The sequence below is a fragment of the Simochromis diagramma genome, unplaced genomic scaffold (genome assembly GCF_900408965.1).
Source record: "Simochromis diagramma unplaced genomic scaffold, fSimDia1.1 OVJJ01000344.1, whole genome shotgun sequence".
Classification (NCBI taxonomy): domain Eukaryota; kingdom Metazoa; phylum Chordata; class Actinopteri; order Cichliformes; family Cichlidae; genus Simochromis; species Simochromis diagramma.
The window spans coordinates 1,641,120-1,656,872 of record NW_024387375.1 but is presented as its reverse complement, the minus strand read 5'-3'; the positions used below and the strand labels follow the sequence as shown (position 1 = coordinate 1,656,872).

The 15,753-nt window shown below is 38.1% G+C and overlaps 1 protein-coding gene across 17 annotated transcripts in view; it reads right to left on the bottom strand.

Moving 5' to 3' along the window:
- The window catches only part of ncam1b (neural cell adhesion molecule 1b), an 81,577-nt gene that overhangs the window by 10,455 nt on the left and 55,369 nt on the right, over nucleotides 1-15,753 (bottom strand). For 6 of the 17 annotated variants that reach the window (XM_040009699.1, XM_040009701.1, XM_040009707.1 and 3 more), the window contains 9 exons: nucleotides 10,733-10,762; nucleotides 7,020-7,170; nucleotides 6,662-6,849; nucleotides 6,224-6,320; nucleotides 4,585-4,755; nucleotides 2,981-3,109; nucleotides 2,307-2,321; nucleotides 1,743-1,775; nucleotides 1,004-1,006 (listed from right to left, as the gene is read on the bottom strand). In XM_040009699.1, coding sequence (XP_039865633.1) covers nucleotides 1,004-1,006; nucleotides 1,743-1,775; nucleotides 2,307-2,321; nucleotides 2,981-3,109; nucleotides 4,585-4,755; nucleotides 6,224-6,320; nucleotides 6,662-6,849; nucleotides 7,020-7,170; nucleotides 10,733-10,762 — 817 coding nt within the window. The remainder of the gene's footprint in view (nucleotides 1-1,003; nucleotides 1,007-1,742; nucleotides 1,776-2,306; nucleotides 2,322-2,980; nucleotides 3,110-4,584; nucleotides 4,756-6,223; nucleotides 6,321-6,661; nucleotides 6,850-7,019; nucleotides 7,171-10,732; nucleotides 10,763-15,753) is intronic. The other 11 variants (XM_040009704.1, XM_040009709.1, XM_040009714.1 and 8 more) reach the window with 5 other exon arrangements.

Sequence of the window (15,753 nt, the reverse complement as noted above, 5' to 3'; positions counted from 1 at the left end):
AATGACACACAGCCGCATGCTTATCTGTTTCATCAGAGTTGCTGTGTGTTGCTGCTGTTGCTGAGTGACATCAATTGGCAGATGGACATCGCACCAGTGTCACACCAGGCTTCAGGCTAAAGAGTTATTTATCATTAACTAAGAATACGTTATATAAGATTGCCAAGTTCCAGCACAATAACAGGGTTTGTCTTTAATTGTTGTATAGTTTCATCCAGGGTTACTAAGTGGAGCCGAATCATCAGCTATGAGCTGATGGAGAAGTAAACAATTAATCCTGTATTTCTGGTAACTAGCAGTCTAAATTTCAGGAATGGTTTGTATTCATAAGTGTCTGTCACAAGTTTCCAAAGTATAAGGTAAAGTCAAATATCTTGTCTAAACAACAGTTCAAAACTCTAAATTTCAGTTTACTGTCAGAAATCTCAGAAAACATTCAAATTTGATGAGCTGGAACACTGAACGTGGCTGCTGATTTGTTTTGTCTCAGATATTTGATTAATCAACAAATTATTGAAGCTCTAAAGGTTAATGCACTTACAAACAGGTAACAAGAAAGATGTGCACAGTGGTTAACATTCAGGATTAGATAAAGTCTAAGCTGCTTAAGCCTCAGGTTAAATAAGATTAAGAAAATATAGAAAATATATACCAGCAAGCCTGCTGCAAGGATGAGTATTTTGTGGGATGGCTGGAAGATACTGACTATGTTTATTACACTTGATTTATAGCAACACATCCTATAAATAAAGAGGTAACATCCCTCAGGTGACAGGCTATCAATACTATGTAAGTGAAGCTAACAGTAAACACTGCTGACTGTTATTTAAACAATAAATACATTCTCGTTCTCTACGTTTACATTTATCTTGCTCAGGCAAATGTCTAGATGACTGATTAATGTGTTACACGACCGCAGAAGCAAACTATGTGCTGTTTTATCTGCTGAATTCTTTAGTTCAAGTTAGGAATCGTCAGTCAGGAATCTGCAACAGAAAGTTACCTTCTGCAGAGTGGAGGGAATCATCAGCAACATGCAAGCCAAATAACAGTCGCAGAGACATAAAATGACACATGTGAGTGGTTGAAAGAGGAGGAAGAGCATGAAAGGCATAACAGACAACAAAACACAGGTACAGGTTGAGGATAGAAAACTGAAGTGACCCAAAGACAAACCAATACTGATAAATAATAAATCACAGCTCCACATGCTGACAAACTGCACAGGGATTCCTCTGTTTGGATTCTAAATGAGAGAAGTGCAGAAGACATCTAGCAGCTTTATGCTCTCGACAATTTGCAGCTAACTGATTAATCACTGCTGATGGGTCTAATCCGAGTGTAAACATTCCCAAACTACACCAAACAGCTGAAGCCAGAGAGAAAATGTGCAGCTTTTGAAATGCAGAGATTTGGCTCGGATTCCTCATACTTGCATTAAGCCAATTAATTCACATGCTGCACATCAAAATTATATTAATACTAATGGGATAAATCAGCTGTAAACTCATGGGATGCAAGTAAAATTAAAAACCTAATCGGTCTATGTTACAGACGGAGGAGTTTGCATTGATGGCCATGACATTATAGGTCACAGTTTCTCGAAAACGATACACCTTTTGAAATACTTAAGCGGGATTACAAACACTGCTAATCAGTAGGGGTGATGGGTTATCCTGTTGGGTAAGAAACAGCTACAGCAGTAAAAACTAATCTTCTATTATCCCCACTACAGAACAAACCTGTGTCTTCAGTGAAAAAATGAAAAATGCCGTCTAGGGACATAAAAGAGAAGAAAGGCAATCAGAATCACTTGTCTGCACAAATGACCACCTGAATCTCTAATAACACTTCACTGAAGAAATCAGGAAGACACATTTCTGTCAGATGGCTCCAGAAAGGAAGAAAAACAAATCATTTTAGGAAATGATTGCCACATTTAAAGTAGGGAGACAGAGCCAGCCTCCATGAAAATGAAAGGCCACTTTACGGTCTAAAAAGGTAGCTTGAAGTGATGTTCTTCTGACAGTATTTTATGTAAATATTTCAGCAAACCTCTATCGCATTTGATATTTCAGCAAACCTATATGACATTTGTTCAGTTTTATCAATTACTATGACTAAATGTTAATGATCTGGCCTTTAATTATGATCTTAGTTCTAAAAAAAAAAAGAGAGAAGGGGTTTAAGTCCAACTTTTGCCTTTGCCATTCAATAACAACATAATTCAATAGCAATATATATCCATAACTATAAAGCTATCTTTTTAATGTTTTTAATTAATGCATTTTAAATGAATCACTTACTGTTGTAAGTGTGGCCTGATGAATACAACAGACAGAAGAGCAAATGGATAAAAAAAATCAATGATTAAGAATGATAAAATAGAAGGAGAGATGATCAGTACACAGACAATATATAAATCATACCAGCACTCCCTCAAAAAACATCTATTGCCAAACAACAGAGGGCGCTAAAAACTAACTAATGTGTTGAGGTTTCACTGCATGCTGGCTTCTACAGAAGGATGAAATCACACTTCAGGGTTTGCAAGTCAATATAATGACATGATGGGCTTGAAACACGGCTTTAAAACAGGACATCTGAAGCAACTGTGCAGATGGCTCTAAATGATACCTATGTGATGAAATCAGTATTTAATTCCATATGTAAAAACAAGCAATCTGGCTTTAAAGATTTGGTTATGGCAGAAGTATTTCATGAACTAGAAAAATCAAATAAAAGCAAGAAGGTCAGAGAGCTGCTTCGTAGAGACGGGAAAAGCGGTTTTAAAAAGACATACATGGAATGAAAGGAGACAGGTGAAAGCTTTTGTGGCATCATCCAAACAGTCTTAGGACCGACTCTTCAGCGAGTTTTTATAGAGAGACTGAAGGTAATATGTTTGTGGAGACAAGAGGTCAGAGAGGTATACTAAAAACATTACAGCATGCTGTAAACTGTAACATGTGCCACTTACGAACAGGCTCCGTCTTCAAGAACGCAGCGTTGCAGCTTTCACCTTCACCCTTGCCGTTGACGGCTGACAACTTCACTTCGTAGCTCGTGTCTGGCTTCAGGCCTGTGACTGTTACCTCACCGATGGAGCCTGTTACAACAGCAGAACACCATGATCATTTTGGTGAGCACTAAAACAAACAGATCTCCTGTTCCAACAATATATGCATAATTCATTGCTGCCCAAGCAAACACAGATTAGCTCAATTCGCATTTCATTCCAACAATGTTTGAAAAACTGATGAATATATTTAGAGTTGGTCTAAAACTAGACAAACAGTGACAGCTGTTTTATATGTTGCACTGTCATCTTAAATGTAATGATCCCTTTTGGGATGATGATTGCTTTTGATCGAGCTTTTTATATAAATTATATTGCTTTGATGTACACTTCCGTGTTCAATTCCTTTCTAAAGGGGTGACTTGTAGGTTAAAGCAAAAAACTAAATTCATACCTATTTCTTAGAAATAATCATTAACTTTTGTATTTTACTTTGTAGGAGACATTTAGGGGAAACAAACACCAGAGGAAAGGAGTCATTGTTACCACTGCTCTTAAAACTCTGTCCGACCACACTGTACAGTGCAGAGATGTGCACTGTGTAGTCTTTGCTATGTCTGTACTGTGAGTTGGTCAGTTTTCCTAGTCTGACCTTAATTTCATGATTTCACCATTTTGAATTATCATATTTCTACAGGAAACACGAAAGACTTTCCTGCCTTCACTGTGCAGGACCCACTGCTGTATCTGTAACAAAAAACAAGGCTGTAAGTGCAGACATGAGGGTGTTCCAGACGATATAATTGAGTTTCACATGAGACATCCAAACCAGGACTGCGTGAGACTGACAGCTGGTGCTTTTTCTTCAGTTTTGCTGGCAGTGGTCAGCATAAAGCTAGACAAAGTGTGAACTACAAGTCATCTATTCTAATGTTTGCTGACTTTCTCCTACCTAAATTTAATAGATTTGGCTGATAGCAGTTGATTCTTGTGCATCAGTTTGTGCTATGGCACTAATATGCCAGCCCAATCTAGTACAACACAGTCAGAAATGGACTGTTTTATCCTGATTGTGATATCAAAATAATAATGAGGCCATATAAGGCTGTCGTTTTTATTTAAATAAATATTTTCAACGTCTTACAGTATGTGTCCAAACAACTGTAGGGATCCAAATTTATTTTGTCATACATGACCTAGTTTGGCTGCTCTCCCTTTTGTAACTTCATGACCAAGCCATGTTTCTGTGTCGAGGGTATCAACAACTCTAAATTACGTTTTAGTGCATATATGGACATATTTGTCAAAACGAAAAGAAATCACGTTCACACAGCCTTTTAATCGCTTTGGTTATAAAACAAAAAGCTGCTGAATGCAAACCTTCCTTCCTTTAATACAGGTCATCTTTACTGATATGATTTAACAAAATGTGAAAAATCTAATTAACATTTTTAACATTAATATGTATTTCTATCTATTTGAATCGTACTTGGATATTTAAAAAAAAAATGTAGTTAGACATTAAAGAACAGACAAACATCACAATCATGTTTCTGTGTTATTACCATCTTGGACTTCATAGACTTTCTGCACCCAGCTGCCTCTGCCACGCATCCTCCACTGAGCTCTATATTTGAGGACAGGAACGCCTCCAGTGGATTCAGGCTCCTGAAACTGGATCAGTGCTGTGGTGGAGAATGGCCTCACCTCCACGATGGATGGAGTTGACGGAACCTCTGTGAGGGGGAAAAAAATCAGTGCAGTTACAATAAAAACTTTAAGATTGCAGCACACCAGCATTGTCAGACTCCATTGCTATATCAGAGTAACAGAATGAGCCCACGGCTCCTAATGACCCCACAGTGCATCTAAAAACCGCTTCATCTTCGTAAGAAATCTGTGATTTATCGTGACAGTAAGTCTGGTTCTCTTCTACTGAATTCTGTACACTACTGACATCGTTTCAGAAAATAAAAGGCAGGAAAAAAACATTTAAAAGCTCCTTATGACCAACAGATTCAAGAACAAGCCATTCCCAAGTCAGCCCTAAAGATGATAACTCCAGAAAGAAAACCACTAAAAAAAACAGTAAGTGCCTGGTTGGATGTTTGAAAAGACCAAAAGTTCTGAGAAACTGTTGAGTTTGATAAAACTTTAAATTGGAAAAGGAGATTTCATAGATTCAAAGACCTTGCAGTGAGTTAAGCAAAGCTTAATCTTTAAATTTAAAGTGAATATTAAAACTGAAGAATATGCAAAAGCTAGTTCAAAGACTTCTGTAATTGTACTTTGATTAAAGTTTAGAAAATAAAAAAGGATCCATCCTGTGATGTACACAATGATTAGACAATTAGTCCTTCATTTACAGTCTGCCTTTGTTAAAAAAGGTTTACTTTGTTTCAGCCAGCAATGAAAGGCTTGTTTAAGAGAAAATTACATTATTTAAAAGTATTTAACCTACTGTGATTGTCCACATCTGAATAATGGTGGCTGTTCTGAACTCACAAACTCTAGTGTGAGTAGTTTTGTATTGCATCACTTTGATCTTCTAAATTAAAAGGCACACTGTAATTACTGTGGTTGCCCATGTTCGGCTCTGAGTGAACAATGTAGTGTTTTCAATTAATTCACTTCTGATTGTGGCTTAAGAGTGGCATTATCTCTCTGCTCTCTGTTCCATTTGCCTAATGGTACATTTGTCTGGGAAGTCTATGGTGTAGGTCCATGTTACAATAAAATGCTATACCTTAATGTAAAAAAGTCTTTTACTTTATACTGCAAACAGTGCAATGTTAGTGGTGAGAGGTTGAGGTAAAGTTTAGTTGTAGAATAACCAGAGGGAACATTACATTATCATGTAGGTTACACATTCTTTTCATCTTAATCAATTTATCAGCCATCGATACAAACACTGATCTGTGTAATCTCACGTCATGGTGGATGTTTTGGTCTAATGCGATTTGATCATGGATAACAAAAAAACATAAAAAATCTGTTCCCGAAGCCTTAAAAAACCTGAAACAAAAACTACTATGTGATCTAATGAAATGTACCTACTCATCATTTTTAAGCTGTTACTGAATCACGATCACATATAAGGCTGCTTGTTTTTTGTTTTCAAATTTTAATTATGCTGAAAATATTGGCACAAACACTATAAATGCAAAGTAAGAATGGATTTTGAATCACGGCATTGCCACTGACCAGCCTGAATGAGCAGGAACTCCTTGGACTCTGTGCCCATCTCATTTGAAGCAGTGCAGTTATAGCTTCCAAAGTCATTTTCAGACTCGGGGGTTATCTGGAGGGGGGGGAATAAAGCAGTAAATATATGAAGGGCAGTGTACCAAAACAGATGAACTAACTTGTGTGTCAAACACTGAAGGTGACCTTTTTGTTTGTCCATTAGAGTAGCCTATTTTTATTTGTTGCTGTGAGCTCTCCTGCTGCTGAATTATTCATGAGATTTTTTTTTCCCAACAATGAAGCTGAAAGAAAACCCTACACTTCAAGTCTGTGCTCATGAAATCTTGATGACACATGGGGTTCAGAGTGTGTGTTTGTGCACACTGTGTGTATATGTACATTCATTAGAGAGATAGAAAGAGGGATTAAGTCATGGTGTGACACGGGTGTTCGTACCTGCAGGAAGCTGGCTGAGGGAGTCCTGAAGATCTTAATGTTGGTGGTGTTTGAGTTGGGGAGCTGCAACCCGTCTCTCAGCCACACAATAGAGACATCACTGGGATGAGCTTTGACCTCACAGCTGATATTGGCAGGATTCCCCTCCCAGGTATACACTGCCACTGTACCATTTATCTTAGGAGTATCTAGGAAATAAAAACGGATGCAACCTGTCAATCCGTTTCAGGTGTTATTTAACAGTTCAGTTATAAATAGTCATAGTGACTTGCAGTGCTATTTTTTTTAATGACTAGTGCATGAGTGTACTCATTTTGTAGGGCTAAACACTTATATAAAGACAGAGGGAAACACTTACAGCGGACCTCCATATATGCTGTTTGATAATCCTCTCCGATGACGCTGTGTGCTGTGCAGAGGTACTGACCAGCATCTGTATACTTGACATACTTCAGAGTGAGGGAGGACACACGAGCGTGACTCCTCACCACTACGTTTCCATCCGGGCTCTAAATGGAAGTAAAAAATGGCTTTGTTTAGTAAAAGAAACTAGTTAGATCAGTTCTCATAAATAGATATTATGCACATTTACATAAAGAATACAATTATGCAGAAACATGTGACCTTGAAAAAAAAGTATTTAAAGTCCACTTTTACAGAAAAGAACAGAAACTGAAAGAATGAAACAAGCACAGACTGTTCTGTAAAGCTGCAAAGACATAAGGGCCCAGTTGACAGTGCAGAGGAGCTTTTCAATAATTGATGTCAGAAGGCATTAGAAACCATCTAGGGCTTTTCACACACAGGGCTTACCAACTTGTGAAATATGCTGATGCATACTGGTAGACAGAGCATTACCTTACGTGTGGCGCTTGCACTTTTACACTAAAGACACTGGATTTAGTGTCAATCCACAACATTTTATTTCTTTAAGTTAATTGCTTAAAAATAAAATGTTGTGGTGTTGTGGACTGTATTAGGTTGAGGAACTCTCTGAACCTATATCCAGCTCCAGTGTCAGTGAGGAAGAGGAAGCACACGCCAAGTCACAAAGCATCTGAAGCCACTCAAATAATAACAGACAGCTGGCTAATGAGATGTGTAAATGCACTTCCCTCTCTAAACCTGGTTTCATTAACTTGATATGCGGTGTTACAGCATCCAAACATGAGTAGCTTCCCAACAGGGTCAACAACTTTGTGTTGTTGTGGTTGTTGTTGCCATGTGACACTTAACTGCAGAGTGTAAAGTTTCAGACAGGCTGAATTTCCCCTTTCAACGATACATTTTCCTGTTATGTTATTACAATATTTCGAACAAACTCTGGACATTATTGTCTTGTGACAGATGTTTTTACTGAACATATCTATAATATCTAGCATAATTAAGCATTATTCACAAACTCTGTGGATTTGGGGCTTTAGCACAAAGCTCTTACACAGTAAGCTGCAGCATTTTTGTGAATTATTCCTTTAACAAGGTGCTGCAGGGCTGAATATTTGAGCTTCCCTTTTGGTTGCTTTCATGGCTTTGATCCAAGCTACAGGCAAAACAATAGCCGAATGCTTTTACACATATTGAATTAGGGCCCAGCCTGGGCAGCCATGTAAGAGAAACCCTTGTTAGTTTGTATTCGATTTCAATAGACAAAGCATGTCTGGGGCATTCATTATGCATAGCGGGTAGCAGGACCAGGGAGACACTTACATAACACGCTACCCTTGCATTGTGACCCCTGTGCAGGAAGCATTCTCACTCGACCCCTGTGGTTCTGTTTCTGAGTTCTGCGTCTGTGCAACATGCCAGACTATGCACAGCTATGTGTCATAGTAAGTGAGTTGACTCCAATATGGAAACCTTTTTTGTGTCATTATTTTATGATAAAGTATGAGCAGTTTCTCCAGAGCTACAGCCTCTCGTTTCCTATATGAAACCCATCATGATTATTTTTATTTAGCAAAGAAAATGTATGCCTTCACGCAACTTAATATTGTGATTCATGCATTTTTTATAACAATATATTTTCAGTATAAATTCATAGTGCACCGGAGTTGCTGTCTACTGGAAACATCCGTGCTGAATTTTGTGCTCCTTGCGTAAAAAGGCATAAAACCATTTCGCACGTCTATGAGAAAATGAAGACTTTCGCATGTGTGCTCCTGTAATAAAACCAAACTGACAGCAGAGCTCTCCCACAGATTCTTCTGCTGTACCAACAGAAGAGACACAGAGGGAGCATCAGGGCATAAAAGTGAGATTGCATTGAAGACATGTTAAACTCGTGTCTCACCAAATATTAAACAGCCCACAGTACAAAATCACCTTCCCTTCTGAGGCTTGTCAAATGAACACTAAGCTTCCTACGCCTTTGCAACAAACATGGCTCCTCACCCTCACCCTCACCCCCCCCAACCCCCCCACCCCCACTGTGCAACTCATAATGGGATGTCTTTGAGAGATGTGCACTTATCAATTCAGAGCACAGGTGAACTTTTAAAACAATATAATTATGTGAAGTGAGTGAAAATGTGAAGTGAGTAATTCAAAGTGATTGCCTTTTCCATTAATGTAAACCGTTCCATTTGTGACCTGAAACCACAAATATGCTGCACAGATATGAGTGCCCACATTTAACTAAAATACTCCTCTTATATATATTAAAAAAAGGGAGGCATAACTCTTTTTAAGTAATGCATGTGTTCAGCAGTGGAACTTGCTGAGATCATCAGTCTTTTTAAAAAAATGGAAAACGCAAGCAACTAGGATACGCTGTTTGAGCTTTTTGGGGTTGCCTAATTTAAATATAATCAGCAGATCATTAATGTAAATGTTCAGAACGATTCATTTTGCTCAGATTTTTAAAGGTAAAAGTGTTCCAATTCACAAATTCAACAGCTTAGTATTGCAGATGCACAAAAATCCAAGTGCATCCATGTGTAAATCATAGTTATACACAAACTGAGCAATTACTGTCAGCATGTGCCTGATGAGAAAGGCTCTTCCTCCCCTCCTGTGGTGAGGTGGGTGAGATTTTTTATTCCACACTTTCTGCAGGTGCTATTAATGAATGCGTATCAGCTGACAATCGTAATGAAAAAAATACCAACAGCTGTCACGACCGAATAATTAAGGCCGACTGTTAGGAACACCCCTTCTTAAACCTATTAGCAGAAGGAGTAAAAGGAAAAGACCGATTCTCTTGATGTCCAGTGCTTCCTGCAATGTAAAAATAAGACAGCGTGGCTATTTAGGGAACCGAATGGTCTAAGAATACACATTCATATCTTGTTAAATAGCACTGAAGTAAAAATAGAAATGGCAACCCTAATATCTGATCTTGCTCCTAAAACAGAGATGGGCTGATCAACAAGGCACTGCTTTGTGTGAGCGATCACTTCTCTTCAAGAGTCTGAATCCATTCTTTTTGTCTCCATTTTTCTCGTATGTAAAACACATTCTATAGGGAAGTGCTGTATATTGGAGAAAAGCTTATGTGGGCAGCTCTTTCACTTACTGCCAATTTTCGCTTTCTTTCAGAAACAGTCGCTTGTTCTCATACTCTGTTGCTGCACAAAGGCAGCTTTTATTTCCTCCTACATACATATTTAGCCATGTTCAAATTAAACTACTGTATACACTAATGTCAAAAGTATACTCTGAAGTTATAATTAAGATTTAGCGGTGGACAGGATGTGTGGGTGGGGGGACAGAGAGATCTGAGGAACAAAATCTATTTCTGCAGAAGACAAGTTGATCACATAGTATAACTGTAACTGTCATGCGCGTAATAAAACGCTTTTGCTGATGTCCAGGCATGACAGGTAAAAGGTCAGGAGAAAGACAAGAAAAAAAGACTGAAATAGGCTGCGATTTGTTAAGAAATCTAAGGAACACGGCGAGCAAAGAAACACAGACTTGCACTGTCCTGTTTTGCTACTGCTTCTCAGAGCTTATGCTCTCCCCCAACCTTATTTGATCAAGAATGTTGATCTGCATCCATCCAGAATTGAACTAGATTCCCCTGACATGAAAGATGGATGGGTGTAAGAAAAAGTCATGCATTTAGAATACCTTGTGTTGCTCAGGCCGAGTCCATGATGCCTGTAGAAGACAGAGAGACGAAAAAACAAAAAGGCAGAGCAATTCTTAGAAAGCAATCCTCATCCTGTCAAAGCTGGGATGTTGCACACTGCATCCCAGTTAAATGACTAGTTTATTTTTTTATGCATCTAAAGTACCTGAGCTGAATGTCTGAATTTACTAAATTAAGAGTCTGCAGACATAACGAGATGTATGCTTTAGATGTTCTCTCAAGGGAAGCCTATTTTAGGAGGACAGGAGTTTCTTTTGAAAGGGAAATTTTGTGGGGATGTTTACAGTCTGTGCCTGTCTGTACGTGAAGTAAGTCTTTTGGCATCATGATAGCACAAATGCTTTGTGATAATAAGGTTATTGGTTCATCAGGAAGAGGTGAGTCTGGTACGCTGTAACAACAGAGTAATGTCTCCTTGGGTAATAGAGGAATTATCGCCTCACAATCCATTTCTGAAGGCTGAAGCAATAATGTGAGCCCAAAAGAATGGAATTTACTCTTTATCTATGAATATAAAAAAGCCCTCCCAACATCGAGAAGCAAGTTAGTACCCTAGTCAATCAAGCCCTCTAACAACACTTGCTTGATATCTCAATAAGCAATGAAGGAGGTTCAAATAAGCAATTTGCTACAGCTCATCCTCCACACCATGTGAGACCTGGAAATAAATCTCAGCCTACAGGTGGCCTTTTTAAGTCATTTTGAAAGTCCAATGTTCTGCTCATTGTTACTTACACTATGAAGTTCTGTCTTTTCCTCCTTTGTCACTGATATGCTTTGATTGTACTCAAAAATAGCCTTAAAACAGCCAGGAAATGTGATTTGCATGATGAATACTGAATTTTCTAAGCTATAAGAAATATAATGGCTTTCTCCTTGTTAGATGTGGACTTTTAAAATATTCCGTTTTTTTGTGTTATAAGAATGGATCCACTGAAGCTGTACTAACTGACCAAAACAATACTACATTTAAATATTCAGAATACTGTTTTTTAGCTATTCCGGCATAATAGCAGATATATGCACATCCATTTTAGAAAATGACCACGTTAGAGTCTAATACAGGAAGAAGAAGAAAATCACCTTTCTCTAGATAAACAAGTGATTATCATCGACATGTTGGTCAGTAACACATCGAATGAAATAAAGAATTAATTTTACACCAAAGCACATAAAACGTCACACCTAAGTAACATGGCAGACATCATGCCACATTAAATCACAAGAGACTGCAAAGCCCGACTTTACAAAACAGAAAGCTTTTTTGGACAGCATGCTGTGTGGATTTTATGATGCTGAGGAAAATGTTAAGCATGACAATGAGATGTGATGGCCTACGCAGTGAAACAATTTTGAAGCTTAACAAGGAAAATGAGAAACAGCAATTTCATCAGGCGCAAATGCAAGAAAAGTCAAGTAAATGAAAGCAAATGGTGGTATCACTGTAGGGCAAACAAAGTGACTCAAACCATCAATGTTCACATCTAAAAATCACCCCTATATTGTCCCCTCACAATCACTGCAAAAGGACATATGGTGTGGTTGAATTCATCTTGTTTTATAATGGTTAAGTAGTTATATCACTGATGAATGTTAATCCTCCTCAGCGGTGAAAAATAAAGCCAAAACCGAAGGTAGAAAGAGGAGGCAATAAAATTCTTATTAGAAGAGTCATGTCCGAAGCTTACTGCATGAATATAAATTCAGCCCTTTCTTAAGAGCAGTTTAACTCCCCTACTGGCACAATAAAATACACTGTGCACCCTACATCATTACAAGCAGCAGTTGGCTGCAAATCAGTACTGAGAAAGAGCAGTAGCCCAATTAAAACATAACCTAACAGTGTGGAACATAACCACCTCATTCACATCCTCGTCTGCGGCGCTGCCTCTGCAGTAAGTGAGCTGACAAGTATTGCTGTCATATCTGTGACAGGTGTTTGTTTAAGACAAAAGGACAATGAACAGCGGCGGATGCATGCGTGCAAAATAGAAGACGCCGTAACAGAATCACTTCTCCGAGCAAACGCGAAGAACAATATGGTGATGGCTCCCTTGGGACTTATCATTTTTCCAGCCTATTGTTCCTCCCTTCCATAGAGAATTAGCCCCGCTCTTTGTTCTGACATGAATTGGATGTCAGTTCAAAGAGGATAAAAAAGCAGACATACTAACACAAACACATAAATATAAAGAACTGCTTCATTTACTGAGTGAACCCCGGATGAAAAGTCATGATTATGCATATTCTCAGTTTAGTTTCCTTCCTTGTCATTAAATGCTGAGCCTCAGAACCTTAGCAGTACATCACAGAAAACGGACAAGCATTTTAGTTAGTGAAGACATCCTTGCATCACATCACTACTGAGCCAGCCAACATGCTGTAAATGAGTAGCCTTTTGTGTTTGGAGAAAACAGTGCTCTCTTTGCATTAGCATGCAACACTTGGTGTACGCCTGTTTCAGATGCTCTGCCTGCACTGCTGCCACAAAACATTAAATAACAAAGCATCTCATTGTTTTGGTTTTTAATTTAACACCATTTTTTTTTAGCTTTTAATGTTGTAAACCTCTATTTGAGACTACAAATTTTAGACAGAGAAGGTCTTTTAATACAGATTTATCTCCTTACAAAAAAGAGACACACTTCAAACACTATAAAATGCTGATACCCAATCAACTACAAACTTGAATGTGCTTTTAGGTTTTATAATTACTCATATTTCCCTGCAACTTCCTTCTGTGTAGTCCAGGATATTTTCCAATAAATTCTGCTTGAAAGTCTGCAAGGAGCACAACATTTAATATGTATTCAAATAAGCAAAATATTCATTATGTAGATAATGTACAAAGCATGGATAAATAGTCCATTTACATTTTCAGTTATTAAACCGACACACTTATCTACAGCGACTTGAGCGAATGCATTCAAAGGGCTGAAGGAAACAAATACCAAATGTAAAATTGATGAAAGTTTTCAAATAAATATATAAACACTTAACTTTAATAGCTGTATAAACATAAACAAAACCATCCCCTGATGAGCTCCAATTTGAATTTGAAGCACAACTAAGCAGGAATACACCCACAAGACTTTTTGAACATACTCCTTTTATTCTGTCTTTTTCATGTACAATACTACAGTTCTCTATTGTGCGATACAGTAATCTTCCTCAATCCTCACATTGTGTTCCCCCCTTACTCGCGCGCGGTTAACGAACAATGCTTTTGTGTGCCAACACTTTAGACTTTGAGTAGGGAGTTGTTCAGAATGAATTAGTCTCTCTTTACGTTAACCTTTAAAACCCAAGACCACAGTAGACTGGGAACAAATTCAAACAAAGCCAGACAAAGATTGTGAGAACACAATGAATAGCTGATCTAGCTCAGAATGCTTCACATAGACCACCTTGGTTTCGTAGGGCATGCAGGTCATGTAATACACACATCCTTTTAATAAGATCCATGTTATCACAGTGATCCAGATGTGGCAGTTAGCAGGCAAAAATGCCACACGAATAAACATGGACATGGTTTTTTATGTTTTCAGAAATGTCGGCTTTGCAAAGATTCTCTAACAATCTGATACCTCAGGGTAAGACACTGTTTTGGAAGGTGGCATTCAACATAAACACAAGCCTCATCTGTTTAATCTGCATCTTTAATAACCCTGTAAGACATGCTTTTTAAGGGTTTTCAGTGTACTCAAACTTTAAAGAAAACAATAAACATGTAGAAATGTCTTCCCATAATTGGTTTCTGAGGCTGTTTTTATTTCTTCAAAATAAGTATCTTTTTCTTATTACAATCAATCTGAGCATTGAACTATGAACAGTTATAGCTCCACTCAGATGAAAAGTAGTAAACTGAAGCACTATCTAATTGTTTAGCTGTGTTGTGTATTGTCATTGTCACACTGTGAAGCAAAGGTGATCAGAAGCCTTATTTGTATAAACTAAACTGCATTCGTTTTGCATAAAAATCTGATATGAGTAATGATTTTAAAAAAGAAAGAAAAAAAGAAATGAAAGCAGCAGATAAACTAGGGAGCCGAGGAGCTGAAAACACATTAGAATAAACTGATAATTAATTCTGTCCTTTCATCACCACCGCAAATCTACATCTGTACCGGTTTTCTGACAAATACAAAAATCTCACATTATTAACAGAAAAATGCTTCCCTTTACATCCTTTTTCAATTCACCGTGTTCACCCCAAATGAATGTCGTGTCATTTGTCACACTCATCCTAGATGAAATGCAGCTGTTGCGATGATTACAGATAGCGTGGCGGATGGACATCGGATGAACAAATAAAACAAGACAATTAAACAATTAGCAGCCGTTTCCCATTCATTGAAAGCCCACCATAGAAATGATTTCTCCTGCTCAGAATCACAACTACGAGGGAAAATCTAACCAGTATGCATCTACGTGATTCGGTAAGGCTGCTAATCATTTCTTTGAAGACGGCTGTGAACAGACACCACATATAAAAGCATACCATAGGCGGCACCCCAAAACACACTGCCACCATTGCGCAGCTGGCCATCACGACACGACATGCGTCATGTCAACAACTACACAGTGCAAAATTTGTGGGTAATGCCTATTATAGCCCATTGTTTCCTATGTGTGTTGTTTATTTATTCTGCCCTGCACCTGTAGAATCAATCCACACTGCTACAGTATAGCATGACTGTGGTCAAACTGTGGGATGTAAGCCTCAAGACCACAATACAAGCTGTCCTGTCATTGACAAAAGTGGAAGCCGATGGAAATTTATTCTACAAAGCAAAATTTTGCTCAACACTGGGTTAAAGGACAGAAGTAAGAATCGTTACTAGATGGTGCATTCATGTACGCCAATCTGTGTAGGTACAAAAAAAAGGGGTGGGGGACCGTCATGATGTGCGTCATATGGTGGCAGTGTGTTTAGCACTTGTGAGTGAGGCTCCACTCAAAATATATTTTTAAATATCAAACAATCTGGTGGTTTGAC